Here is a 26651-nt window from a genome sequence, read left to right as displayed (position 1 = left end):
CATGCATACTTTATAAGTAGGCTTTTTAAAAAGCTGGAACATGCTACAGTCTGTGTTCAGTTTTTAAACATGCAGGATCTGTACTAGCAACCCCTGGGCCGCAACAGTGCAAGGCATGCACCGATGCCAACTTCGCTTCCGGACATGCAACCCCTGCCCTCGGGGGAGCCCCGTTCACCGGCCACTGACAAGGACACGTGCTGCCCTCCGGGGTCTGATCCCTGCACTAGCACAGAGCCCATCCAGGGGCCGTCGCAGTGCCTCCGCGACAGAGTAACCGCTGCAGGAGAGCTGTGCCGGAGATGGAGGGGGAAAGCAGAGTGAATCCCAAAGTCAGGAAGGTTCCTAGCTTCAATCCAACAATCTACTATCAGCTGGCTGGGGGACGTGTAACCTTTACAGACTTTTTGTGAGTTAAAACGGTCACATTTATTTTTGCAGTGTTTCTAAATTTCTTTCAGAACTAATTTTTTTTTTAAAGAAACTAAGTTTTCACAAAGTTTTAGAGTCCCAATATACTCTGCTATAAAGTTAGTAATGCTGGGGGGCGTTGCCGGCATGGTGACACAGCAAGCTAATTTTTCACCTGCAGGGCCGACATCCCAGAGCAGCACCAGGTTGTGAGTTTGTGTCCCAGCTGCTCCACTTCCCATCCAGCTCCCTGCCATGGCCTGGGAAAGCAGTGGAGGACGGCCCAAGTCCTTGGGCTCTGCCCCCCACATGGGACACATGGACGAAGCTCCTGGATCCTTCGGATCAGCTCAGTTCTGGCCATTGCTGCCATGTGGGGAGGTGAGCAGCGGATGAAGAGCTTTCTTTCTGTAACTCTTTCGAGTAAAAGTAAAAAAAATTAAATATTGTAGTTAGGAATAGCCTCACAGACCCTGTGTTAAGCAGAGGTGGGTATCACAGCCAGGGAATGTCTGCTTGGAGACAGGCACCCCCCCCCCCCCCCCGGCCACCCTGTGCACTTCCCAGGCTCTAGTTCCTTCTGGGTGATGGTGAACTTAGTTCTTAGCGTCATCAAGAAGTTACTGCAATGAGCTGGTGTTTTCAAGTGATACCAGCTTTATAGAATGCCATTGAAGGAAGAACTGAGAAGAGAAAAAGGAAGCAGTTTCTCTCATGCCGATGTCTGTCCTCACAACACTGCCACTACCTCCAGGGGGCGCCTGGAGAACAACAGGTTTGCAGGACCCTAACACCTGCCCCAAGTGTGTCCCACTGCAAGACCTCCGGTTTGGTTTGACTGCCTCCAGCTGTCCCAGGTTCACAGAAATAAACCCAGGTACTCGGAAGCTTTCCATGTAGGAAGTGCCACTGGCCACAGCCGCACTTTCTCCCAAGACATCACCTTGCGTAAGACACTATGCTGCTTTCCCTACAAGAAATGCACCTGGGAATTTCACAGCACTGTTGGATTTTAAATCCAAAATCACGCGAGGAGACCCCTAGCTTCCTGTTCCCGACTCACACCTGACAGACCATGCTGGTGCTACGCGGCCTCTGACGCTTGCACCTTCTTGGACTGCCCTTCGAAACATCTCATCGCCGGGTTGTGTTGCCCTAGGTGAAAAGTCTATTGGCAAAGTGCTGGAACATTTCATTGCCTCCAGTGAAACAGAATTCTGCTCTGATTCAGAGCCATTTCAGACAGACCAGAACGCAAGTGCTTCCTGTAACTACAGAACCAATCGTTGTTTTGCTATCAGTCAAGAAGCCGAATAAAGAGGAAGAGGCATGCTTGACCTAAGCACGCATCTTGACCGACAGGAAGCACACGTGTGGAGATCGAATGCTACCGCCTGTGTGGCGGTTCCAGCCCGTTTGTTTCCAAGGTTTCCCACAGTGAGTGTTGTGCTGCTTTCGTCATAGTCCTGTCATTCTTTAAAAGTCGGCCAGATGTCTTTCTATCCACCTGTATCTTACAAATGATGTGTTCACATGAAATACAAGCAAGTGAAAAGTTTCAGAGAGGGAAGAGATGTGTACACTAAGACCAGGACCGATGGACTGAAGTGGTTTATGCGGTGTTACTGGTGCGGTCACTGTATTTTTCAGGATGTAAACTGGGTAAACACAGACCAGAACTTATGGAACTGGAATTCAGTCTGGCGATCTACTGTCACCACAGACACAGATGTCCAACAGACCCTGTGCTAGTCCCACACACAGACTCCCAGAGGGGATCTGAGCGGTTGGTTCTCTTAAGGAACCACAACTGTTAGACTCATGAGGGCTACTAAGAAACAGAATCACCCCCTTAAAAACAAACCCACATCGTCATCTCATGTCTGTCTGAGTCCCACTCCACAGAAGACAAGTACAGCTGTTTCCCTGAGCTCAGAAAGGTGACTAACGGGATGGACACCAGCACATCTGTAGGCAGAAGGCCACTGCTGTCCTCGCGGTGGCTCCTGGGCAACTCCAACCTGGGCTGGGCCCTGGGGACAGCGACACTCCAATCTAACCCAGTCCCTGGATCTCCCCAACGCTCTTGGCGGAGGAGGTTGACCACCTCCTGTTGCAGAAGGGATACTGCTGCAGTCGCCACTGAACTAAAAGCAAATCGTTAAAAGGAGAGAGAGGCTGCATCGGAATGTAGTGGCGTGATGCAGGAAGCTATAGCCCCAGAGAAGCGGCAGAGGCGCAGGTCTGTGTCCCTCAGTGCCAGTGGTGATGCGGGGGACGGAGGGCGGACAATGGCTGAAGGGGGGAAGGACGGGCCATCCACTCGGACCTGCTCAGCCAGAGATGTTTCATGAGTCAGGGGAGCAGGACAGGTGTCTCCTCGCAAGACTGGTCATCGGAGAGCTCGGGGCAGCCAGGAGCGGCTTTCAGAGGAGTTACCTGTTGCTCTGAGAGCTCTAACAGCGCGTGGGGAGTTCAGGAAAAGGGAGATCTCGCCATTTTCCGGAACCCTCACTTGGATCGCAAAACAAAAAGGACAGGGAAGCCTGGGAAGAGACACAGAGCCTGTTGTCTGGGATTTATCGCACGCCACTGTGTTCCAAAAATATCCATCTCCTAAAAGAGGCAAGTAAGACAAGATTACTTCGGAGAGTCCAGAAACATCCACGGGGACACATCCCACACTTGCTCCTCACTGCTCCCCGAACACAGGGTCACTCAGAGTGGCTGCCACAGTGGCTGCCTGCCTCCTTTCCTCCTGCAGCCCCCAGGCGCACTTCCCAGACAGTCCCTGGATGCAACTCTCCCTGTGACTGTCAGAGCCTGGGAATGTCCCATGGGCAGGATCCAGGTCACAGGGCGGCTCTCCTTAGGTAAGGCAGAGTGTTACTGCAGTCACTGCTTACCGAGGTGACCGGCAGCTTGGGGCAAGGGCAAGTGTTTTGAAAAGCCCCATTCTCAAACAGAAAATATGTTCAAAATATGTAGGGCCCGGCACGGTAGCCTAGTGGCTAAACTCCTTGCCTTGCATGTGCAGGGATCCCATACAGGTGTCTGTTCTAATCCCAGGAGCTCTGCTTCTCATTCATCTTCCTGCTTGTAGCCTGGGAAAGCAGTCAAGGACGGCCCAAAGCCTTGGGACCCTGCACTCGCATGGGAGACCCAGAGGAGGGGCCTGGCTCCTGGCTTTGGATCGGCTCAGCTCCTGCTGTTGTGGCTGCTTGGGGAGTGAATTAATGGACAGAAGCTCTTCCTCTCTGTCTCTCCTTCTCTCTGTAAAATTGACTTTCTGATAAAAATAAATCTTAAAAACAAACGTGATCAAGAGGCTGGTACTGTGGTGTAGTGGGAAAGCCTGCCACCTGCATCTTTAAGGATGCCAGTTTGGGTTTCAGCCATTCCAGTTTCCATCCAGCTCCTTGTTAATGTGCCTGGGAAAAGCAGCAGAAGCACTGGGTCCCTGACTCCTGGCTTCCGCCTGGCCCAGGCCCTGGCCGTTGCAGCCATTTGGGGAGTAAGTCAGCATATGGAAGATCTCTATTTCTAAATATTCCTTTCAAATAATTTTTTTAAATGCACAAGGTGTCTTGTTTTTTATCTCACTAGGCATGTATACCCACTTTTACTGAACATGGACACCTGTGAGAGCAATTTACAAATCGGTTTTTAAATGAGAGATGGCCCCACCCGGGATAACAGAAGGCCTTCCTGGGAGTCTCAGCTCCTATGGGAGAGTAGGAATTTGCTCAGAACTGCCCCGTGGAGTGGCATCTCTCACCCAGACTATTTTCTGCTACACAGAAAAGTGTCACAGAGAGACATGGAAAAGCATCTTTCATTTTATGCAGGACGTTTGTGGGGCCAGTGCTGTGGCACAGTGAGTGAAGGTGCTGCCTGCAGTGCCAGCATCCGATAGCGTCCCCGCTGGTCCACCTCCCATCCCGCTCCCTGGGAAGGCAGTGGAGGACGGCTCAGGTCCTTGGGCCCCTGCACGCACGTGGGAGACCTGGCCATCGTGACCGTGCGGGGAATGGATCAGCGATGGAAAGCTTCTCTCCTCTGTTTCTCCTTCTCCCTGTAACTCTACCTCTCAGAGCATCTGTTTACTTGTTTTTAAGAGGCGTTTGTTTTTTAAGGCAAAGTCTGAGGGCCTGGGATGGAACCGTCTCTGGCCGTTTCCTCTGCATGTGTGTAGTCTTGGTTTTTCCTGCACCGCACCAACATCCTGTCGGACAGGAGATCCTCTCAAGCCACCCAATTGCCTTTCAGTGCATTTTAAAACCTTCTTCCATCCCCCAAAATCCAGCGACACGCTTTAATTGGTGCAATGCCTAAATCGCCCGAGTCAACTCTAAAGTTCTCTGCTGTCAAGATGCTATGGCAGTCTCCAGACCGTGGCGTGCCAGGGGAGCTAGAGGGTGAGCCTAAAGGCCGGATCAACAGGACGCAGGACACTTGGTGCTCCTGGCCCCCTCCAAGTTCTCTGTAGACCCAAATGGGCTTTTCTGCTCATTGGCCTGCTGCTGCAAGAGCCCACGAGGTCTTCACTGGGACAAGGGACAAGCCCACCCTGCCTTCCCTGGCTGGTCACGGCAGCAATGGCGATCTGGAAGTGTTTCCCCAGTCACCTAACTCCGAACTTCCGGAGCACTTGCAGGTGCTAACACCTTAGGGCACAGTGTGTTCTCCCAGTCCAGGGACAGAACCCTCCTCTGGCACTTCAGTACCACCCCCACCTGGGGGCTGTGGGAGGCAGAGCCACTGCGAGGGCGCCGTAGGGAGTGCTGGCTCCACTCAGACACCTGGGCCAGAGGTGCTGGGGTGCCCTGGCGGCTGCAGGGGTACTACCACTCAAGCTCCCTGAAGACCTTGGGAGCAGGTGCGAGGGCGGTGACGAGGTTTCACTCCTTCCACGCATGAACTAAAGACGGTACAGCAGGCACCGGAGAGGCAGAGGCGGGGGCTGTCGCTGGTGATGGGAGCACTGCGGGAGGGTATGGCGTTGACAAACCTGAGGCCGCCAAACTTCCCGAGGGCACAAGCAACCCCTTCTAGGGAGAGGTGGGCTCCTGGCAGCATGCAAGACACTGCACCTGCCCCTCGCCCCAGCTCCAGGGCATGCACCTGCTTGGCCGGGTGCTGGCTTGGCTTTGCTGTTGTTCACAGACAGGCGACCCAGGGCACGGGAGGACCCCTTTCCTGTTGCGTTTCCAACATGGACATCTCAATACCAGCTCCACCTTGGAGACCAGAATCAACTCCAGTGTAGACCACTGCCTGATGCTGGGCAGGGCGCTAGGCTTGGCTCTGGCTTTTTATTTTTTTTAAATATAAATTTCCACAGTAACTATTCATGGTTCTAAGTCTCCTACAAAAACAGGCCTGTGATGTAGGAAAGAACTTGACCGAACTCAGCGGGAGATCCAGCAAGCTGAAACACTGTGTAGGCCCCGGCCAGAACTCAGCCCATGCACCCACCGCACAGGAGGAGTAGCTAGGACAGTGGATGGCCCCCAGAGCCAACAGTCTTTACTTTTTAGCCAGTTCAGGGAAAGTTTTTAAGTACCTACCTTAAAATATAATGCCTAAAGATTTTTTTTTAAGTATGCCAACTCCTGGCTTAGAATAGAATGAATAAATATTAGCACCTAAATCTAGTTAGCCAGGCAATAATTTAAATTTCGAGAACACCGGAGGTTCTAAGAGAGCTTTTGAAATTTGGTCTTGTCTCGGAAAGCTTGAAAATGACTGAACAAACTACTAGTGCAAGACTAGGGTTAGTGCGGGCACACTTCCTCGGGATGACGCCTGCGTTTCCAATTTGAAAGAAAAAAGAGCTATTGAACTGGTCTCAACTCATATCCAGTGCTGGAATATTCTTTGGCTTTTTATAAGTGTCTGTGGCTCAGTCTCTCCCTGTAACTGCAGACCTGTTAGCTGTACCTCGCAGCGGTCTCCTGCCCTTGCCCGTCTGGCCAGCCAGCATCCTGCTCTCGGTGAGACCCCCATTTGCTCCAGGGTCTTCAGCCCACACAGCCTCCCGAGCTTCCGTTCCGCCCGGCAGCAGGGAACCCTTGGGTTTTGGAGATGTGGTCCCCCATGTCTTCCCTGCCCAGTGCAGCCCTCAACGCTGTTAGTCTGGTTCACCGTGACAATGACCACCCTGGGCTGGCCGTTCTGCAAGGACACTCTTGTGCTCTGACTCACCTCGCACATGGAGAAAAGACCCAGGCCATGCGATGACAGGGCCGGGGCACCAGGCACAGTCGTGCTAACCCACAGACACACCTGCTGCTCACAGCCCAGGGAGCCGTCATGCTTTCCGCACTGCAGCAACTGCTGAGTTGTCTCGTGTCCTGGGGCCTTGCTCGGGGTCGCCCCAAGGCCTCTTCCAGGGAGCCTCAGCACGCCCTTCGGCACCTCCGAGGGGTCCCCCTCTCCCTCGCTCATGCATCTGCATCTGCCGCTCCCGCCTGCTCTCCTGGTGTTAGTAGCTAGGGTTAGTCCTCATCGTGTTTTGTTTCATTCAGAATGGAGGTGAAACTTACTGGCATACCTAGGCTGCAGCCCCATGCAAGCAAGCAAAAAGCAAAGTATTGGAAATGGAAGAGAAAGAGAAACTGGCTAGCAGGCAGCTGCACTCACCCTTCTGTACAGCCTATGGTCCACCAGGGGGCTTTGGACAGTAAAACAACACCAAAGAGCTATTAGCACAGAGGTCATGACAGGAATCGTACAAACAGCTGTAGTGCAACCCCGCGAGAACACCAAGTGCCTTCTTTGTCCGGGAAGAGAGAGGGTGAGTGGCGGTGGGGCGTGTCACGTCAGCAGGAGCAAGATTCAGCAGTGGACCGTGCCATCTCCGCGCAGGACAGAGCCCTGGCCCACTGCTCGCTGTTTCCAGGGCCCCTGTCTGTGGTGGACCGTGCCATCTCCGTGCAGGACAGAGCCCTGGCCCACTGCTCGCTGTTTCCAGGGCCCTGTCAGCAGTGGACCATGTATCCTCACCCAGGCCAGAGCCCTGGGCTCACTGCTTCCAGAGCCCTGTCTGCAGTGGACTGTGTGTCACAGGCCAGGGCCCTGGGCCCACTGCTTGCTGCTTCTGGGGCCCCTGCCTGCCTTTCTAAGGAGAGAGTATACAAGGTTTCTGTTCCCTTTTTTTTTTTTTTAATATGGATTGCAATGTTTCTAAGGGACAACCAGCATGGCGACAATTTCTCTTCAAGTTACTAGGAGGGAACCCAGGGAGACACGAGGGCCCATGAGACGGTCTGATGGCAGCATCCTGGGGCTTCTCCACACTTGCTCCTCAGTGGGACGTGCAGGAGCAGGCAGCACACCTAGGTCCCAGGAACGCCCCTCGCCTGCCGCCCAGCACCCAGGACTCTTCGTTTCTTTCCAAGTAACACAGAAATCAGGACCCTCTGTCTCGTGCGCTCTGCACTCGGGCCTTCCGGGGAGCTCCGGAGGCCAGGCTCCGATAACAGGTAATCCTACCAGAGGCACAAGTCCCTGGGGAAGCTGCTCCCTCCCAGTCACCCCTGAGGCCACTGCCAAGACCCCGGCCCAGCCCTGGTGCAATGACCGTTGGGGAGATGGCCTTTGGTGGGTGTGCGCGCCACTCTTCTCCCACCCAATGCAAACACAGAGTGTAAAAAACTAGAGGGAGAGAACTTTCCTGGGGTTTTGCTCACTACCAAGAGGGCAGCGCCACCTCTGTGCTAAAACCGGAAGAACTGAGCAGGGGCACCCGGGGCAACCTCACTGGCGAATGTTCTGGCCCAAAGGGTGAGACGCCACGTTGGGTTCATCTGTCTCAAACTGCAAGCTGTCTGGACAGTGGGACGTGCAGAGACAGAAAGGAGGGGCCCCTTGTCTGTGCTGCCTGCGGGCTGCCCACAGGGCAAGGCAGTGGACAGACGTGGGCACAGCTGGCAGACCCTGTCTTGTGATGCTGTCCATGACCCCTGCTGGCACACGCCTTGGGCCTGTGTGCCCGTCTGGCAGCTGCTGCGAGTTTGAGAAGGCAGGGCACCCCTACGCTCCACTCCCTGCCCTCTCCCTAGAGCACGCCCGAGGAGTGGGCATCCTTGTTCCCCCATCATCACCATGGGGTCTGCGTATGCTTCCCTCTGCAGTCTTGTTGGTGGAGTCTCCAGTCATGGGGATGGGGTGGTGAGGCAGAGAGTGCAAGCGGGCAGAGAAACCCTGGCACCTCCAATGTAAGATGCTTTGAAAGCTGGTTTTCAGAGTTTTTTTTTTTTTTTTTTTTAAAAAAAAAAAGCAAGCTAGACCAGGCGAGTCTGCGGCTCAGGGTACCGCTGCCTGCCATGCTGTTCCTGTGCCTTGGTAGAGCCACAGGCAAGTCCTCTCCATGCAGCCCAGGAGCCAGGTCACATCGAGACCCATGGGGAGCAGGAAGGACAGTGTACTGGACCCCCAAAGCGGAGTCTTCAGGAAGGAAGCAGCTCCAAGGTGCCTTGAAGGAGGGGCTGAGGCTCTGTGCACTGGGGGGCCACCTCCGGCTCACTGCAACGCCCCTGGTGAGGAAGGGGCAGTCAGATGCCCTCTGTCCCTGCACTGCCAGCTGCCTTCTGGTCTCTTAGGTCTCCATCACCCAGCAGCCTCACCAGGTTATCTAACAGAACCTGCTAGCTGGACCACATCCAGCAGAGGGCGCCAGCCGTTCAGCGGAAATGCCACATCCGGGAGGGCGGGGATGGGTTTGTCATCTGCCTGCAACTGGCACAGGAGGGGTCCAGCGAGAGGATACTGCAGCATGTCGGGTCAGGCACAGGTTAGTCAGGTGGCACAGACATAGGCTGGCCCCACTGTCCTGCTGTGCTCTGGGGTGCCGACCCTGCCTGCCTGGAGCTGAGCTGGCCGCGGGAGCCAGGGGATGGTGGTGATGGTCAGGGCCGCCGGGCTGTGACAAGGACTCACGTACCTGTGACGACAGCGGCGTAGAAACCTCATGATCTTCCGAGCAGCCTGGTCCTGCTTTTTGGTTAGCAAACTGCTCCTGCAAAAGTCAACAGGGCTATTGTCACAAGGAGGAGGCTGGCCATGCCAAGGCTGAAAGCAGGCAGTGGGAACAGAGGACTTCAGCTAAACGGTTCCAGGAGCTGTGCCCATGACGGAGAGGGCCCGGGATCTGGGCATCGCTGGAGAGAAAGGTGGGCGTTTGTCCACTGCCCCTCATCTACAGAGGGAGACTGAAAATAAGGCTGCTCTCCAAGTCTTATCACAGCTGAGTAGTTCCTTCTGTTGAAAATGCATTCCATGGGCTTCTTAAAACTGCTCTAATCCAAGATTTACTTATGTATTGCAAAGGCAGAGCTACAAAGAAGGGAGACAGAGAGATTTTGTTCGCTCTCCCAAGTGGCTGAAGGGCCAGGGTTGAGCCAGGCCAAAGCCAGGAGCCAGGAGCTCCATCTGGGTTCCCACACAGGCACAAGGGCCCAGGTGTGTTAGCAGTGAGCTGCACCAGAAACGGAGCAGCTGGGGCAGGAACCAGCACCCACGCTGAGTACCAGTGCTGCAGGCTGGGCCTTTACCCACTGTGCCACAAAGCCAGCCCCTTCAACCTGAGTTGGATATCCTCTTAGGGCTACTCTTTCCTAGAATTAAGGTTTTTTTTTTTTTCAATTTATTTATTTCACAGAGCTGAGAGAGAGAATGGAAGAGAGATGGAGGGAAGGAAACACAGAATCTCCCCATCCTAGCCACTGGTTCACAGCCCAAATGCCAAAATACAGCCAGCACCAGGCCCGGCCGATGCCAGCAGCTGGGAAGTCAGACCCGGCCCGGCCAATGCAGGAGCTGGGAAGTCAGGCCTGGCCTAGCCAGTGCTGGAAGCTGGAAAGTCAGGCCCGGCCCGGCTGATGCGGGAGCTAGGAAGTCAGCCAGGCCTCCCACACAGGTGGCAGAGACTCAAGTAGTTGAGATTGCCTCCCGTGGCAAGCATGAGCAGAAGCTGCAATGGACCACAGAGCCAGGATGCGAGCCCAGGCCCTGCTGTGAGCTGCATCAGATGCTCAGCCCCTGAAGTGTTTATGGCCGGCCTCACTTTCCGTTCCCAAGTGTTCATCTCCTCTGGCTCCATGACTCCCGGAGGTTCTCAGTCAGCACCCCATGTTCTCGACAGAGACAGCCCTGTGCTGCTCCTGCGCCACTTCGACGGGAGTGACACAGCTAACTGGGAGGGCGGGTGTTAAACACCCAGGAGAGATGGACCGGGCAGGGCCAGCTGTGCAAGGGCCAGCCCCCGCGTGCTCGGCCCCTGCCCGGCCTGAGTGCCCTGCAGCGGGCACTGGGCGCACCTGAGCTTCTGCTGCACGATCACAGCCGTGCGGCGGGCCTGCCGTCTCTTGCCGCACTTGCGGTAGCTGCGGTAATACTTCTGGATGAGCAGGGCAGCCCGGCGGCTCTGCTGGAACCTCTTCTGTTCGTAGTAACTCCGGAACTTGCTCTGGATCAGGATGGCCGCCTGAGTCATCTTCTTATAAAGTGCATACTGTGGGGGGAAGAGGGAGACGGTGACAAGAGGGGCTGTGCGGGGGCACCTGCCTGCCGTGTCCTCCCCACTCCCGGTCTCCCAGGAGAGGCAGAGAGGAGGCCTTCTCCCACCTTCCCAGGGAGAACTCCACGTTAAGGGCCGCCTTCAGACTAAACACATCGCTTTAAATATTCTTCTCCTTCAAAGTACTCTGCCCTTCTTGGAAATAAACTGGGACATTGGTGGATCCAAAAACCCACTCTCAAAGTGACACGGAGCTTCCAACGCTCCTCTCAGCTGGCCGCTCCAACTGAGAGCCGCACGGCAAGAGGCCGCTGACTGTCACGCCTGGCGACAAGTCCCTGACGGAGTTACAAGGTCCCAAACACGAGGTTTAATCATGCAACGCTGACACCACTAAGCTAGTTCCGCCTGAGACGAATACCCCTCAGACAACTCCCAGAGAACTCCCCCAGGCCAGCCTGCTGAGGGGCAGCCTGGGAGAAGGGAGAAGCCACAGAGCAGGGGCCTCCTGGCTGGGAGGGCTGACGGGTATAGACAGTGGGGTCACCATGGGACACTGGGGACAGGCAGTGAGGACGAAGGCAGCTTCGCCTCCTGAGGAACTGTGTCCCCTGGAGCGTCCTGGTCTGTCGCCCTGCACTTAGGACCATGCGAGGCGATGCGGGCTGCCAGCAGGAGGCGTGGTCCTTGTCCACTAGTCTGTGGGCCCGTGGCCCAATGAGAACGCTGCACCCCAAGCAGGGTGCTGGCCATCCTGCTCTCGCACAGCCCCTCCGAGCCACAGCAAAGCCCACCACGCACACCGACCACCGGAGGACAGGCGCGCGGGGCGGGCGGCGATGAGTGTGAAGTTTGTTGACTAGGGTGGAATGGTTTGTGAGCGGGCACGGGTGCGGTATTACCTTCAAGGCTATCCATGTCAGCTTGGGGGAGAAACAGAGAGTACAAGGTTAACATTAGACTAGCGCTTGTCACAAAAGCCCAAACTGCCAGCCAGAAACAAAACCCCGCAAGAAACACCGTGGCTACCTTCACGCCTTCCACCTCCAAAACACTCTGACAGCTGCTACTAGTTCCCAAAGTAGTCCCACGGTCCTCAGAGACGTGAGGCCTTGCCTCCGCGCCTCCTGCGTGCCCGTGCCAGGCTGCTCCCCACACAGCGGCCCCTGCTGCCCCCGCTGCAGGCCTCTAGGTCCTGTGGTGTCAGCGTTTGCACAATAAACCTTCATTTTCTGGGACCGTGAACTCAACTGGCAGCAAACTGGAGGTGCCTCTGCCCCCGCATGATCTAGAGGGCTTAACCCAGGAGAAACCCAGGGACAGAGGAACCTACAAGAAGCGGAAGCGAGCCCTCCACGGTAACGAGAGAACATGGTCCTGAATTTGCACGATGCAGTGCACGGGCCCTCCAGGAGCTTGTGGGAAGACGGCATTCAAAGCTAACGTGCGTCTTCCACGTGCCTGTTGTAGGCCCCAGGTACATGTTAACACTCCCTATTCTTGAAATAAAAGATTAAAATGGACCTAGAGCACAACCTAGGAAGAGATTCTAGAATCTACCGACAAGACTGAACTTCACTGTCCAAAACACTAAAGGCCAACTCGGGCAGTTTTCAGTATTTTGTAACCAAAAAATTTCTTTAACATCTCAGCCTTGGCTTCTTCATCTGGGAAGCGGAAACAGAACTGCTCACGTGGATGAACCGCACGGGTACCTGAGTGGCAGGGGTGTACCTCCCAGATGCTTGGTGGGTCCCCCCATCTGTGGGACCCCACGGATTGTTTTGGGAACAGGCAAATCCCCAGAGACTACTTAGCACTTCTTGCACCTCCTAATGGAGGAATGTAAAAGCAATTTAAGATATTCTGAGCTGCTGATTTTCAAAGGTTTCCACAATTCCTTGTCTTAACGTGAGCAAGAAGCTGAAAGGACAGTGTCCAGAGCAGAGGTGACAACACCCACAGCCCAAGCCAGCCTGGCCTCCACCTACCCAGTCACCCGTCCGGCTCCCTGGGGTCCTCTGTCACAAAGGAACCCAGCTTGGACCCAAGCACCCCCTAGCTAGACACCAGCAAAAGGACGCAGTTCCAGAGGTGGCAAGATGCCGAAAGACCCAAAATGCCAACTCCGGTTCTCTGCTGGCCGGTGTGTCAAGTGCTGCATTTTGCTTATGTTCTAATTGGGGTGATGCGCACCGGGTCCGGTCATCAGGGACCAAACGTGGCGGCCTTCAGCCGAGCTCCACCCCAGAGCCTCCCCCAGGTGTCGAGCGGGGCGGGGCTTCACCTGTTTGTATTTCCTGTAGCATCGCTGGATAACAGCGGCAGCCACCTCCTGCTGTTCCCACAGGGGTCGGCCCTGAGAGAGCAAGGTGAGGGGACAACATCAGCGTGGGCTTTGTACAAACCAAGATGGCATCATCGCTTGTTAAACTTCACTTTGCAGACATGAGCCCCCACCCCGGGTTTCCCCGAATGCAGTCCGGACGAACAGAAATTGGGAAAAATGAACCCAGAGAATAGACCTCTTGACTCTTCTTGCTTGCAACGTCAAGAGGCTGAAAACGTGCTCATTTTAGAAAGCATTTAAATCTGGGTGGTGCACAGCCTTTCCCGATCTTACTCATCTTTCTTAAAATATGCCACTGACGTTACTGTGGGAGCAGGGACCCAAAGGTTCTAGCATCTGTGTGTGAGCGGGTCAGCGACCCCTCCGGGAAGTGCTCAGGGGTCCGAATTTGTCCCCAACACTCCCTCCCTGCACACCCACGGTCATCCCCCATCAGCAGCAGAGCTGGCGACAGCCTCCCCACCCCCCACCCGCCACCTGCCTTATGCTGCTAAAACCTCTGCAAACTGGGAAATCACTGAACGTGTCACAGTGAGCTCAGTTACAAATTCCACCCATTTGGAGAAACACAAACGAAGCATCACAGACAGGACCCGGCCCTAAACGCTTCAGTCCCAGAGACCAACACCGCTATCCTCCCGACCTCCAAACCGTTGCACAACACCCAGGGCCCGCCCGTTCAATTTTACCTTGTATTTCCGGAAAGCTGTCTGGACAAGCCTGGCAGCCTCATAGAGTTCTCTCTGCTCATGATCAGACAGAGTTAGCTGAGCAAACTCATTCTCTACCTTCTCGCTGGTTGACGCGCTCAGGAATTCCGACCAGTCTGCTGCCGAGGGGAGGGGGGGTTTCTCCAAGGCGATTGCACTGCCAGGGGAGCCGGCGGGGCTCAGGCTGGTGTTAGAGGACGGGGTGAGCGGCTCGCTGCGCGCACTGCTGCAGCGGGAGAAGAAGCAGACCTGGACTCAGGCCGGGCCCTGCCCCTGCGTGGCCGGCCCTCATCGCCTGCGAGGGAGGCGGCTGAACACACCACACTTCCGCCACGCTGACACAGGTCTGCCCTGGACACCTGCTGGGAGTCCAGGGCTAAGGTCAATGGCCACCCACCCCCGGACTTGTACTGACCGGATCTGGACGGCACTGGGCAGGCGGTCGGCGTCAGCGAGGTAAGTGGCCAGCCAGCTCATGGTGCTGCTGATGGAGGCGGGGTCTGTTCTTTCCAGGGCTGAGGACTCCGTGGGCACGAAATTCTCCTGCTTGATTCGGTCAGGAGTGGCTTCGATAATGTGTTCTGCTAAGGTCATCATGTTCACCTGCAAGCCCGGGGTCACAGGGCACCCAGGTCAGGAGGGTGCCTGTCCCCACCCATCCCCACAGACAGACCAGGGCAGAGGGGGCATGCACACATCCCCAACCAATGCACTCCAGCATCGCTGTAGGGTTGTTTCGTAATTCTCCAAAACTCGCCGGAGACCCTAATGAAGTGATCAGCTCCAGGTACCGTGGAGCTGAAGCCTTTCTTTCCTAGTCTTGGGGAACTTCAGCCCTGTGCCTGCTCTGCCCTCAGCTAATATCAACCAATGAATGATGCTCCAGTCACGGTTCTCAAGTGAGTGGAGGCATCAGTGTGGTGCCCACCTGCTCTCACACCTCTGCCTTCGCCTTGCCATTAAAAATGCTTGTCAGGCCCAGCACAATGGCCAAGTTGCTAAATCCTTGCCTTGCACAAACCAGGATCCCATATGGGTGACAGTTCATGTCCCAGCTGCTCCACTTTCCATCCAGTGCCCTGCTAAAAGCCTGAGAAAGCAGTTGAGGATGTCCCAAAGACTCATGACCTTGCACCTGCGTGGGAGACCCGCAAGAAGCTCTTGGCTCCTGGTTTCAGATCGGCTCACTCCGGCCATTGTGGTCACATGGGGAGTGAACCAGCAGATGGAAGATCTTTCTCACTGTTTCTATCTCCTTCTTTCTGTAAATCTGCCTTTCTGATAAAAAGTAAAATCTAAAAAAACCAAACAAAATGTTTGATCTTTGACAAGTCTTTTAAATATTCATCCAACAGGAGTTATATTTTACATGGAAATAAGGAGGACACACATCAGCTTTTTCAAACAGGAGGAAGACAAACTGCCATTACTGGGGCCAATGTGCAGTCCCTATGCCTCCAGCTGCTCCACCTCTGACCCAGCTCGCAGCTGCGCATGTGGGAAAATGCAGTGGAAGATACCCAAGTGTCTGAGACCCGCATGGATCTCCTGTCTGCAGCCGGGGTCAGTGCTGGCCAGCTGTTGTAGCTACTGTGTGGTGAACCAGCCAATGAACGGAAGACCTCTCTCTCTTAATGCCTGCAGAATCAATCAGGCTTTGTTTCTAGGGAGACTGCCTTTAATAGGAGCAAAGCTGAATTTCCTTGGTCATCCCTCTGACCCTGACCGGTCAGTGCAAGGACTCGGTGTGACCCAGAGTGCATGGCTGAGCATGTATTCCTCTCATATTAAATATGTCACCTACATTAATGAAGCTAAGTGTATTCATAAATTTTACCTCCTTTCCCTGTCTACTTGGCCTGAGACCTTCCGAGACAGGAGTGCCTGTGTGGTTCTGGGTTCACAGTTGCCAGTTTTCAATGTTTGCAAGTCAGGCAGCCAGGTCTTAACGATAAATCACCCATTTCCTGCTTGCCTTGAAAACTATGTTTTCTTTTTGTACTCATCTGTCTGCTTAATATTTTTCTTCATCCTTTCGTTTCCTTCGCTTTATTTCATTTCAAGTGTGTCTCTCCCAGCAAGCAGCATACACTGGTGTATTTTAGTTTCCTTTTTTTTTTTAAAAAAATCAATTCTGAGAATCTTTTAACAGAATCACCACTTTCCAAGTATGAATGGATCAAGTCTGAACATTTATATATATGCCTACTTCACTGTCTCGTTCTTTTATCTCTCCACTTTGTTACCAATGTTGAGTGTCCCTTAGTGGGCCTGGTTTTCTTTCTCCCCTGCAAGGACTCTCAGACCCTGCAGCCTGTTCTCATGCTACCTAACCAGCACTGGCAGCCAATCCTTACCCGTCACGTCACGGGAACAACATCTATCGCTTCCCCTCTGCACACGGGGGCTGCCGCGACACATCCTTACCGACTTCACTACCTGCTTTCCCAAGTTTCCTTAAAATACTTGAGCAGTTTTGTGGGGGGGAGGGAGGGAGGCAGGCATTTGGGCCAGTAGTTAAGAACCTGCTTGGATACCCACAACCCACTTCCAGGTCTCAGTCAGGGGACTGCACCTGACTCCAGCTTTCTGCTAACACAGATCCCGGGAGACTCAGGCTGACAGCTCAACAGCCAGGTCCCTCCCACACGTGGTATCCGGTGGAGCTCCCACTGCTAGCTCTGGTCGTGGCCAGCCCTGGATGTTGCAGGGACTGGGGAGTGCTCCTGCACAGGCAAGATCGGTGCATCGAGCAATCTCTTTGTCTCATCAATATTCATGAATAAGTGAATATCTAAGGATTTTAGCTCTCGGTTCCTGAAGCTTGCTCCCTACCACACAGCCACACCACCTGCAGCTACTCGTGGCAGCTCTACTGGCTTCCTGCTCTCTTCCGGGTTCTTGAGTTATTTTTCTTAGTTTTCCATGTGCTTGGAACACTTCTTTCAACTGCTACTTTTCTGTGGATATGCACCCTTAAGTCAGCAAAACACTCAAGGCTCTGTAAATACAACATTGCTTTCTTCTCTTTAGGCTGTTTTCTAATTCATGCAACCAGGTTTCAGAGGCCAGCTGGCACAAAGCTCTGCCACCCAGTGGTCATTTACACCCACAGTCACAGGGCACCATCAATCCTGAGGGCGGCACACAGCACGAGCAGCACCATCCCAGCGCTGCAGACAGCTCCGGGGGCTCCACCTGCCTCCCTGCTCCCGGCTACTGCCTAGTTCCCAGGACGGCCCAGTCTGAGGCTGGGTGTGTGCTTTCATAGGAGCTAGTACGGGGTCCAAGAGGGGCCGCCAGAGTTGGGTAGTTTGTACCAGGTTGGATCCAGCCTGTTGGGGTGAATGACATTATACTGGGACACAGCCATGCCCACACTGAAGGCTGATTCTGCACTACCAGGTCGTGTCAAGCAGCTCCGCTGGAGTCTGAACTGTGCTAGTCTCTGGTCTAAGATGGCATTTGCTCTGCGATGGCTGAGGCCTCCCTCGCGTGCAGCGTCCGTGGATCGGTGGTGCCTTCCCCTGGCCCCCAGGAGTGGAGCGCACTGAGGCACACAGGCCAGTCGGCACAGGGCTGGCTGGGATGCACTGCCCAGGAGTGGCCCCGCAGCCAGGCCTCTCTCTCCAGTGTGCCGGCCAGGACCTGGGCCCTCTTCTGGGTGCCTCCCTCCACTGGCAGCATTTCTGCAGGTGTGTGCGTGTCCTGTCAAATTCCCAGTGGGCCATTTCCCCGCGGCTATTTGCGCTATCACTGGGGAGCAGAAAGAGAGGGACTCGGGCATATTTTTGGCTTGCAGGGCCTCCCTGTACCTGCACGTGTCCGTTCTTCTAATCCCCAACAAGCTGAGGTCTTGAAAGAAGCCTGGATTTTCTAAATTTATCACAAGGGGCTGGTGGTCAGCTTCAAGGCCTTGGGACAGCCTCATACCACCCATGCTCCCGTAATGTGTATTCTCTCGCTATTCTGAGGGCCCTCGGTCTATGATAAACTGCTCCTTAGCAGCAAAAACAACCAGCAGACTCTCACTGGGGGGTCCTGGCATGAGTCTGTGGAGGAACTGGTGCCAAGAGGGAAAGCTCTGTTGAGACTCTAACTTGGTCAACGAAAGCATAGGTGCCAGGAATGACAGTCTGATGTCACAGCAGGTCAGGCTTCTCGCCCTTCACGTGTGGGAGGGCGGGAGGCGATCTTCAGAAACAGACTGCCCTGGGCCTTGGTGGGCTTACCTGGGCGGGGCTCACCTGGAGGTCGTCCATGGGCTGTGGGCACTCTTCACTGTCAGTACTGGCCCGGTAGGACCCCACGTCGGCGCTCACCACCTCTCTGTTAGCCATCATGAGGACGCTCATCGGTTCCCGCGGACGCACCTGCACAGGGGCCGCCTCCTTGCCTACGCTGCCGCCCTTCGGACTGCCTGTCACCTGTACTGTAGACACACCAATGGAAAGACCGTTGGGACTCCACGTTACTATGGGCTGGGTGGCAGAGGTGTGGAGCCCTGCAGTGTCTGGAGCAGGAGGGAACTGGCCCAAGCTGTGGCCCCTGGCACCTCCACTGGGGCTGACTTTGTCAGGGAGAGCCTGCTTAGAACTAGCGCTCTGCTTCCTCGGATTCAGTGCATGGGGAGGCAGCTTCTCCTGCCTCGCCGGAAGGACTCGGGGTTCAATTTTTGGGGACTGGATAATCTTTGTGGCTCTCACTGCTGTAGTAATTAGAGTTCAGACCGAGGTCTTCTCAGCTCTGAAAAGTGCAGTAGAGAGGAGAGCCAGGACTGGGGACAGAGGCAGGAACCCAAAAGAACCAGCACTTCCCACGCCTGAGGGACGCAAAGCATGTGGTCGGGGTGCAGGACACCGCTGCCCCTGGCAATGGCTGCTCCCTTAGACAGGGGTCACACTCAGGCCCTCCGACATGCAAATTTACTACTTTCTGCTGGGTCTTGGGGACAGGGTTTGGAAGAAGCGCCAGGCTTTCTTAAAGGAAAACCAGGAATAATAAGTTGAATTTTAAAAAGCCGATAAATGCGCGAGCAGCCAGGGCCCTTCCTGGGTTCTTACCTGGGTTGGTGCTTGCGATCACGGTGACACCTTTGGGTACTTCTGGGGAGGTCATGGCCTCGCTGTGCCACGGGGCCATCCAGCTGTCTGAGTTGGGCTCCTCGCTGGGAGCACAGTGGACCCTCGGGTTCTGCCCCAGCTGAGCTTGCTCGTCCCGCTGTAGGTGCTCCAGACACTCGGCTAACTTGACGTGCCCGCGGGACCTGGCGATGCCCAGGGGCAGCCTTCCCAGCGAGTCGGGAATGGAGATGGCTCTCCGGTCCCACTTGTACAACACCACGGCGGCTTCCAAGTGTCCCAGGGCACACGCCCACATCTAGGGCAGAGGAGGACAAGGCACACTGCCTCAGCGAGAGGTGTAAACCAGTCCCCGCTGGCCATCTCCAGGGGGCCAACACTACCCTCCCACATACACCTGTACCCAGCATCTCTGAGCAATGAGTCACAGTGGTGGATGGGAACCTGCACATCCCAGCGCCCATCTGGACACGTGCACAGCTCAGATACTCAGGAGTCACCCCTTACCAGAGGCGTGCAGGAAAAGTGGTCCACGTTCAGGGGGTCAACTTCCAATTCCAGGTCAATGCTGTCTGCGTGCTTCGTGCTGCAAGGGACACCACACCGTCAGCCGAGGCTAACGGGGCAAGGAGTGCGCCTAGCACCGCACCACAAGGAGCGCGCCTGGCACCGCACCATCAGCCGAGGCTAGCGGGAAGGAGCGCGTCTGGCTTCTGGGATGGTGTGGGCTCTCCAGCTGGCCAGGGGCCAAAGGGAACAGAAAGCCTGGCACTGGGGCCATGTCTTGCTGGGCATGTCCTGGGCAGAGTTCACAAACCTCTTGGGACAGGTCCTCAAGGGAAAATCCCTTAGCTCAAGGCTGGGAAGCCCAGTGGGTGGCCAGCATTCTCTCTCCCACAGAAGAGTTGGCGGGAGGACCGGGAGCCCGGGTATTGATGTGGGCCAGGGTGGCCCTAGCCATCTGTGGGGTTGGGGGCAGCAGGTACCATGTGCTGACATGGTCCAGGGTGGCCCTAGCTGTCTATGGGGTTGGGGGCAGCAAGTACCATGTGCTGACATGAGCCAGGGTGGCCCTAGCTGTCTGTGGGGCTGAGGGCGGCAGGTGTCATGTCCTGACATGGCCAGAGCGGCCCTAACCATCTGCAGCTCCCATGGAAGAGCTAGACTGGGGCTTCAGGGGGCAGGGGCGGTGCACAGACACACGCTAGGGCAGCCCTAGCCAACCATGGCCCAGCCTTACCGCCACTTGATGAGGGTCTGGATGAGGGTGGCATAGCCCTGGGCAGCAGCGAGGTGCAGGAGGGTCATTCCACGGAAAGTCTTGGAGTGGATCAGGTGCTTGGACTTGGCCCAGCAGGCTCGGCTCATCATCTTCTCACACACAACCACCACACGGCTCTCGAAGCAGCTGCCCAGGGTGCCCGTGCCGGAAGCACACTGCGACGGGAAAGTGTGTGTTAGGGGAGGTGGGAGGAGGGGCAAGTGTGCAGGCCACGAGAAGGGGCGCGAGGCAAGGAGCAGAACTCGGCAGTGTCTGGCCTCCCGGAGGACCTGGCCACAGGATCTTCCCATAGCTCTGATCACCCTGAGATTAAGGCAGCCAACACCCAGATAACGAGGTACCCACCAACCTGTCTCAGGGAGAGTGCCTGTTGCAGAGTGCAGGCTGCTGAGAGCCCGTGAGGCCAGCCACTTTCCTTGGTCCCCCCGGGTCTTTGGATCCCTCCTCTGCCTCAGCTACAGTTCATGGAGGAGCTGCTGAACGGGCAACGGCTGCTTCTCACAAAGTGGCAGCCTTGGAGACCCTGGGAGTTCAGTGCCATTAACGGCAACAAATGCAGGCAGGGGAGAGCAAAGGCCAGCCTGGAGTGCCGCATGCAGCCTAAGCAAGTCCCAGGCGGTAAACTCAGCTCCCTTGGCCTCCACGCTTCACACTCGCCCCAGCAGCGGCCCTTCCAGCCTAACCTGCAGCCATAGAGTTCTCCAGTGGGGCCTGGGGCTCCTCCTGCTCTCAAATGGAGAACGTTGCATTGGGAAAACCAACAACGCTTTCAGAGACCAAGAGGCCAGCAGGACCACACCTGCCATGCACCCTGTGCACGCCCTGGTCTCCGTGGGCAAAGAGGACCTCTTTCTTCCTCCCTCCCTCCCTCCCTCCTTCCTTCCTTTCTTTCTCTCTCTCTCTTTCTTTTAGGATTGCACAGAAGCAGCCCCATCTGCATGGGCGTCACACAGGGATTCAGGGAAGCCAGCTTCCGAGAGCACACTGGGCCACGGGGAGACCGGGCCCATTTGCAGCAGGCCCCGACTGAATGAGGAGCTTTGAAGCTTTACTGGATCACGTTCCTCCCACGTAGCGTGCACATGGGAAGGACAAGAACGTCCTGGGAGTCCCCTGTTTGGTCCACCGTGACTTAAGCAGGGACAGCTTCTTTTGTAGGATTTAGCAGCCGACCTTGGCGTCCACAGTTGCCCACAGGGCAGCAGTTCCTGTCTATGGATGTCTGAAGGTGGAGAACTAACCAGATCAGGGCAGCAATGTGGAGACACTGGTGTCTTCAAGGCGGTGCTGCTTGCTTTGCCTTCACCTACTATTATTGTGAAAATATTTCTATTAAAACTTGGTATTTGTAAGGATCCTACAGCAGTGCATTGTTTGAAGGAAAGCCAGCCAGACCCTTAAGCAGTTTGTGCCAAGCCCAGTTCCTAGGCGAAGTTCACGGGCAGGTGGCCTTAGAGGCAACGGGACGGGGTTCTCGAGGGAATGCCTGAGAAACCAGGGGCTGCGGTGGGTGTGGGATCGGGACCCCATGGAATGTACCAGAAAGCCACTGCTAGGATCGGGGGCACGGCCTGATGCTGCGCTACCTTCAGCAGCTCCATCAAGTTCCTCAGGGGCCCACCAAGCTCGTCAGGTCTTCAGTTAAAGGGCTTCGTGATGACTGAATTCCATTGCACCGCAGGTGCAGTAAACACAAAAGATAAGCTTAGGCAGTGTCTAACAGGATCTCGACCCGGGGAGATGTGAGCTCCGTCTGGCCCTCAGGCGTCGTGTCATCGGATGCCCTCTGCCCATGCTGCCCCCACGGCAGGAACTGTGAGGTCGCTCAAAGCCATTCACACACGAGGGAGGCCACAGGCAACATTCCAGAAGCATGGCCGTGAAAAAGTTCTCCCTCAAACTTTCTGTCTACACCCGAGAAGGAAGCCAGCAGCGAGTCCTCATCTCCAGCAGCGCCTGGGTGAGCCCGGGGAGCGGTACCTGTGCCTGGCTCCCGCTGCTGCCACTGCCGCCTCCCCCGCTCGCCGGCTTGTGCTGCTGTGACCCCGTCATCTCGGCCATCCGCCTCTCCATCTGCTCCAGCCGCTCCAGGATGGACATCCTGAACTGGTTATCTAGGGCAGAGCAGGAATATCAGTGAGGAGCTGTCTGCGTGGGGAGCAGGACGGGGGCTGCTTGGGACTGCCTGGGCAGATTGGGACCACCCCCCACCAAGGCTGCAGCCTCTACAGCAAACACAGGGTCAGGCGGTACAGCAAAGTTCCCACGTACACCTCACCCGCTTTCTCTTAGTGCCAGTATGCTATGCAGCCATTCACAGTCACAACTAAGAAAACTCACGCCGGCGTGCAACTGCCACGCACCAAGTGAGGACTTGCACCAGCACGCACCACCATCTCTATTACGGCACCTGTTCCGCCCCAGGACACAGCGCAGGACCCCACCGCATATCCTGCTGCTCAGCCTCCTCCAAGACATGGACCCCAGCTGTTTGGAGAAAAGCCCCTTGGCTTATGTCTATGTGGCATTTTCTCATGACGTGCCTGGCTTTGGGGTCTCTGGGGAGCGATGTCACAGGTAATGACCCTGCCCCACACCTGCCAGGGCCGGAGGATGGAGGTGTTCAGGTGAGGCTGCCCCTGGCCATCCAGGTGGGGTGGCTGCTACAGAGCGCACTCTCATCTCCGGAGGCAGGTCGTTAGTGCAGGCCATATTCAGGGTGGGTGGGTTTGCATGGATTCTGGGGGCTCTCCCAGGAAGACTGGCCTCTTGTAGCTATTCGCTCGCTCACTCGCTCGCTCGCTCATCCTCTCAGTGTGCAGGGTATTTAGCTCGCTGTCCTAACAGCTCCCTCCGCTCCTCTGGCTGGCTCCTCTGTCCCCTGGAGGTCACTGCACGCCTTCTGCCTTCTTCACTTTCTATCATTACAAGACACCCCGGGTTCCGCATCCATGTCCTAGAGCAAATGCCTTCTCTAAGGAGCAGAGTCCTGGCTCCTCTCATGGCAACTGACACTCAGACGCCAAGATGTGGGTGCTGGGTGTGCCTCTGTTGCTGGGGGCTCACCACTCTGGCCCTGTCAGTGGACAGGGCTGGCACTCAATACCAACATGTGGGTGCCAGGCGTGCCTCTGTTGCTGGGGGCTCAACTCTCTAGCCCCGCCAAAGGACAGGGCTGGGAGACAGGAGGATGCTTCCATGGAAAATGGGGTTAAAAGACAAGCCTATTTTGCTATCAAAAGGTTTGAAATCCTTGCATAGTTTTTTTTTTTTCCTCATGTCAACTTTTAGAAAATCTCTTGCCCGCATGAGTAACAACCCACGTGCACACACACGGCTGGGCTACTTCTGACAGTGCGACAACACTGTAGCTCTCATTCTGGCCTTTGGGGTATTTTTATACACAGACAGAATGACGACAAAAACCAGCTCCGTGTTGCGTGAATATAACAGATGCTACACACGGTGCTTAGATCTTATTGGTACATGGAATTACACAGAAAGGAAACCTATACACCTAATTTCTGGGTCTCACAAGCACATATAGAGTTATACACGTGTAGGGTCTCAAAAACACGCAGGCGCAGTGGGTTAAGCCACTGCCTGCACACCACCATCCCGTACTGGAGCGCCAATGCAGCAACGGGCTGCTCTGCTTCCTACCCAGATCCTGGCAGATGCACCCTGGAAGGCAGTGGAGGATGGTCCAAATACTTGGACCCCTGCTATCCTGCCCTGTGGGGAACCCAGCTCAGCCCAGCTCCAGCCATTGCATCCCAACTGCCTTTCAAATAAGTAAATCTTTAGATATGCATGTATGTATATATATATGTACACACACATACATGTATAATGTAAATGGGGCTGGGGTCCATCCAACTACCTTGTCATACCTCAGCTTTCAGCTTCTAACAAGACAAGCAAAAAGCACAGGGTTTCTTCAAAAGCTGGTGGGAAATGGCATGAGGCTTGTTTGATATTTGGTACGCTTCTGTTTTCTATAACATGTACCTGCACGTACTTTTTTAAGATTTATTTTTTAAATTTTTATTGGGAAGTTAGATATACAGAGAGCAGGAGAGAAAGAGAGGAAGATCTTCTGTCCACTGGTTCACTCCCAATGTGGTCACAAAGGCCAGAGCTGAGCTGATCTGAAGCCAGGAGCCACAAGTTTCTTCTGGGTCTCCCATGCAGGTGCAGGGTCCCAAGGCTTTGGGCCATCCTCCACTGCTTTCCCAGGCCACAGGCAGAGAGCTAGATGGAAAGTAGGGCCTCCAGGACTAGAATTGGTGCCAATATGGGATTCTGGCACAGTGGCCTAGTGGTTAAAGTCCTCACCTTGCACCCACATGTTCTCTCGAGGACTTCTGGCATCCTCACAGCCCTAGCACAGCTCTGAGTGACACAATGACCCAGGAAACAGGCAGCAACATCTCTGAGCCAGCAACAGGGTCAGGGGCTCCCTGCCCTGGGCTGCCCGGCTTGTCCCCTGGGCAGTCAGAGCAGCTCTCCACCTCTTTTGGAGGCAACACCCGACCCTCACAGGGACTCTCCTGAAGGTGTTCCAAGTCAGTATGCATTTAGATGTTTCTCATCCCTAAGCAGGGGCTGCTGCCGTGCTACCGAGAGCTAGGCTGCTGCTTAAGACATCTGTATCCTGTATCAGCGCCAGTTCAAGTCCCGGCTGCTCCACTTCTGATCCAGCTCCCTGCTGAGGCTCTTTGAAAAGTAACAGCAGACAGTCCAAGTGTGTGGAGTGTACACCCGTGTGTGGCAGGTCCAGAGGGAGTGCCTGGTTCCCTTGACTGTTGTAGTCATTTGGGGGATGGCCCAGCAGATGGAAGCCCGCCCTCCCTCCCTCTCTACTTCACCTTTTAAACAAACAAATCCATGTTTAAAAATTCCTCAGTAATCTTGTAATTTTAAAGACAGATAAATCTCCGAGAAATTGGGATTTGCTGTGGTGGTGTGGAGCCCCCACAAGCTGTGTGGGCACCTTCTGGAAGATTGTCTACACCACAGGGCTGAGCCAAGCCAGGCTGTGTGGGTGATCAATGCCCAGCAATACCTCCTGCTTCCTCCGCTCTCTGTGCAGTGTGCCCAGACCTTGATGCCAGGTCGGTCTCCCTCAGCTGCGCAGCAGACTCGACGGTTCTACAAACGCCAACCCCACCCCTGGACTCAGAGAGTGCCTGGGTTGGAGGGTGGGCAGGGAGAAGGGTTCCCTCTCTGAATACAAACCCATTGTGAAACTGACAACACCCCAGAAAGCCATGACTCCTTCAGTGACACCTACCACCCTCAGAAACAAGCACAAAGACCAGCTCCACAGCTCACAGACAAGGGAGCCCTGGGTGTGGGCTGCGGGTGGAGTTACATATTGGAGCCCTCGGGATTTTCCCAAAGTCGCCCCACTTGTAGGTGCTGGGGTGCACATACACAAACACATTGGGCCCAGACTGCCTACTTTCCAGCACACTGGGAAACCTTCCGAGTTTTGCCACCATTATAAACCCATCAAATGGAGGTACCATTCACTACACCTGTTCCTCCAGAGGGTTTTTCAAAAGCAGGAGCCTGCTCTTGCACCCCTGGCACCCCTACACAGTGAGTGCTTTTGGGAGGGGCCCCACCTCCCTCTCTGAGCTTCTGACACCCAGCGGCCTTTCCCACCCAATGGCCCTAGGTGGCCGGGACAGCAACAGTGGCTCCATCACCTGTTCCCAGTGGTCAGCAAGAATGGGAAGCAGGTGAGACAGCTGAGCTCATCTGGCCAGCCACCACCACCACCTTTCAGGTCAGGTAAGAAAATGGTGTAACCACAGGTGCTGTGTCAGACCCTGCAGCCCAAGACCCGACATCACCACAGTCACAGCCGGGATGCTGCGGCTGTACCACTCTCCTTCGGCCACTGAGTGAAAACATGGACCCCCCACTTGGAGCTCTTCTAGCTGTTCCCAAGGCATGTGGGATGCAAGCGGCTGGTGACACACACACACTGTGGCCACAGCATCCGCCACCGGTGACTGAAGCACTCAACAAGTCGAGCTAAGTATGACCTCTGAACTGGGACTGCACAAAAGAGGATTGTCCAGAGGGGCTTGGCAGGTGCACCTGGACCGGAATGCCCGGGATCAGAACAAACGGCCCCTATGGTGGTATCAGCCTCAGCAGAGCCACCTCAGGTCTTGCTGCCAGGGCAGAGGGGAAGGTTCAGCCTTGGCAGGTGAATGAATGAAGAGGCAGTCACCAAATACCATCTGCTATTTTAAAACGCGTTATTTGTGGCTCAAGT

General features: G+C 55.3%; 1 protein-coding gene across 2 annotated transcripts in view; it reads right to left on the bottom strand.

Moving 5' to 3' along the window:
* CAMTA1 (calmodulin binding transcription activator 1) overlaps nucleotides 1–26651 on the bottom strand; it is a 698792-nt gene that overhangs the window by 1771 nt on the left and 670370 nt on the right. Inside the window, exons 12-22 of one of the 2 annotated variants that reach the window (XM_040987850.1) lie at nucleotides 22337–22470; nucleotides 20315–20511; nucleotides 19582–19660; nucleotides 19057–19372; nucleotides 18241–18425; nucleotides 14409–14596; nucleotides 13973–14219; nucleotides 13221–13292; nucleotides 11836–11856; nucleotides 10734–10927; nucleotides 9359–9433 (exon numbers count right to left, since the gene is read on the bottom strand). In XM_040987850.1, the coding sequence (XP_040843784.1) occupies nucleotides 9359–9433; nucleotides 10734–10927; nucleotides 11836–11856; nucleotides 13221–13292; nucleotides 13973–14219; nucleotides 14409–14596; nucleotides 18241–18425; nucleotides 19057–19372; nucleotides 19582–19660; nucleotides 20315–20511; nucleotides 22337–22470 (1708 nt within the window). Of the gene's footprint in view, nucleotides 1–9358; nucleotides 9434–10733; nucleotides 10928–11835; nucleotides 11857–13220; nucleotides 13293–13972; nucleotides 14220–14408; nucleotides 14597–18240; nucleotides 18426–19056; nucleotides 19373–19581; nucleotides 19661–20314; nucleotides 20512–22336; nucleotides 22471–26651 lie in introns of those variants that run through there. The other variant, XM_040987851.1, reaches the window with a different exon arrangement.

Source organism: Ochotona curzoniae, unplaced genomic scaffold (genome assembly GCF_017591425.1).
Source record: "Ochotona curzoniae isolate NIBS_2020 unplaced genomic scaffold, NIBS_Ocur_1.0 contig_4792, whole genome shotgun sequence".
In the NCBI taxonomy this organism is placed as follows: Eukaryota; Metazoa; Chordata; class Mammalia; order Lagomorpha; family Ochotonidae; genus Ochotona; species Ochotona curzoniae.
This window is presented reverse-complemented; position numbering and strand designations above follow the sequence as displayed.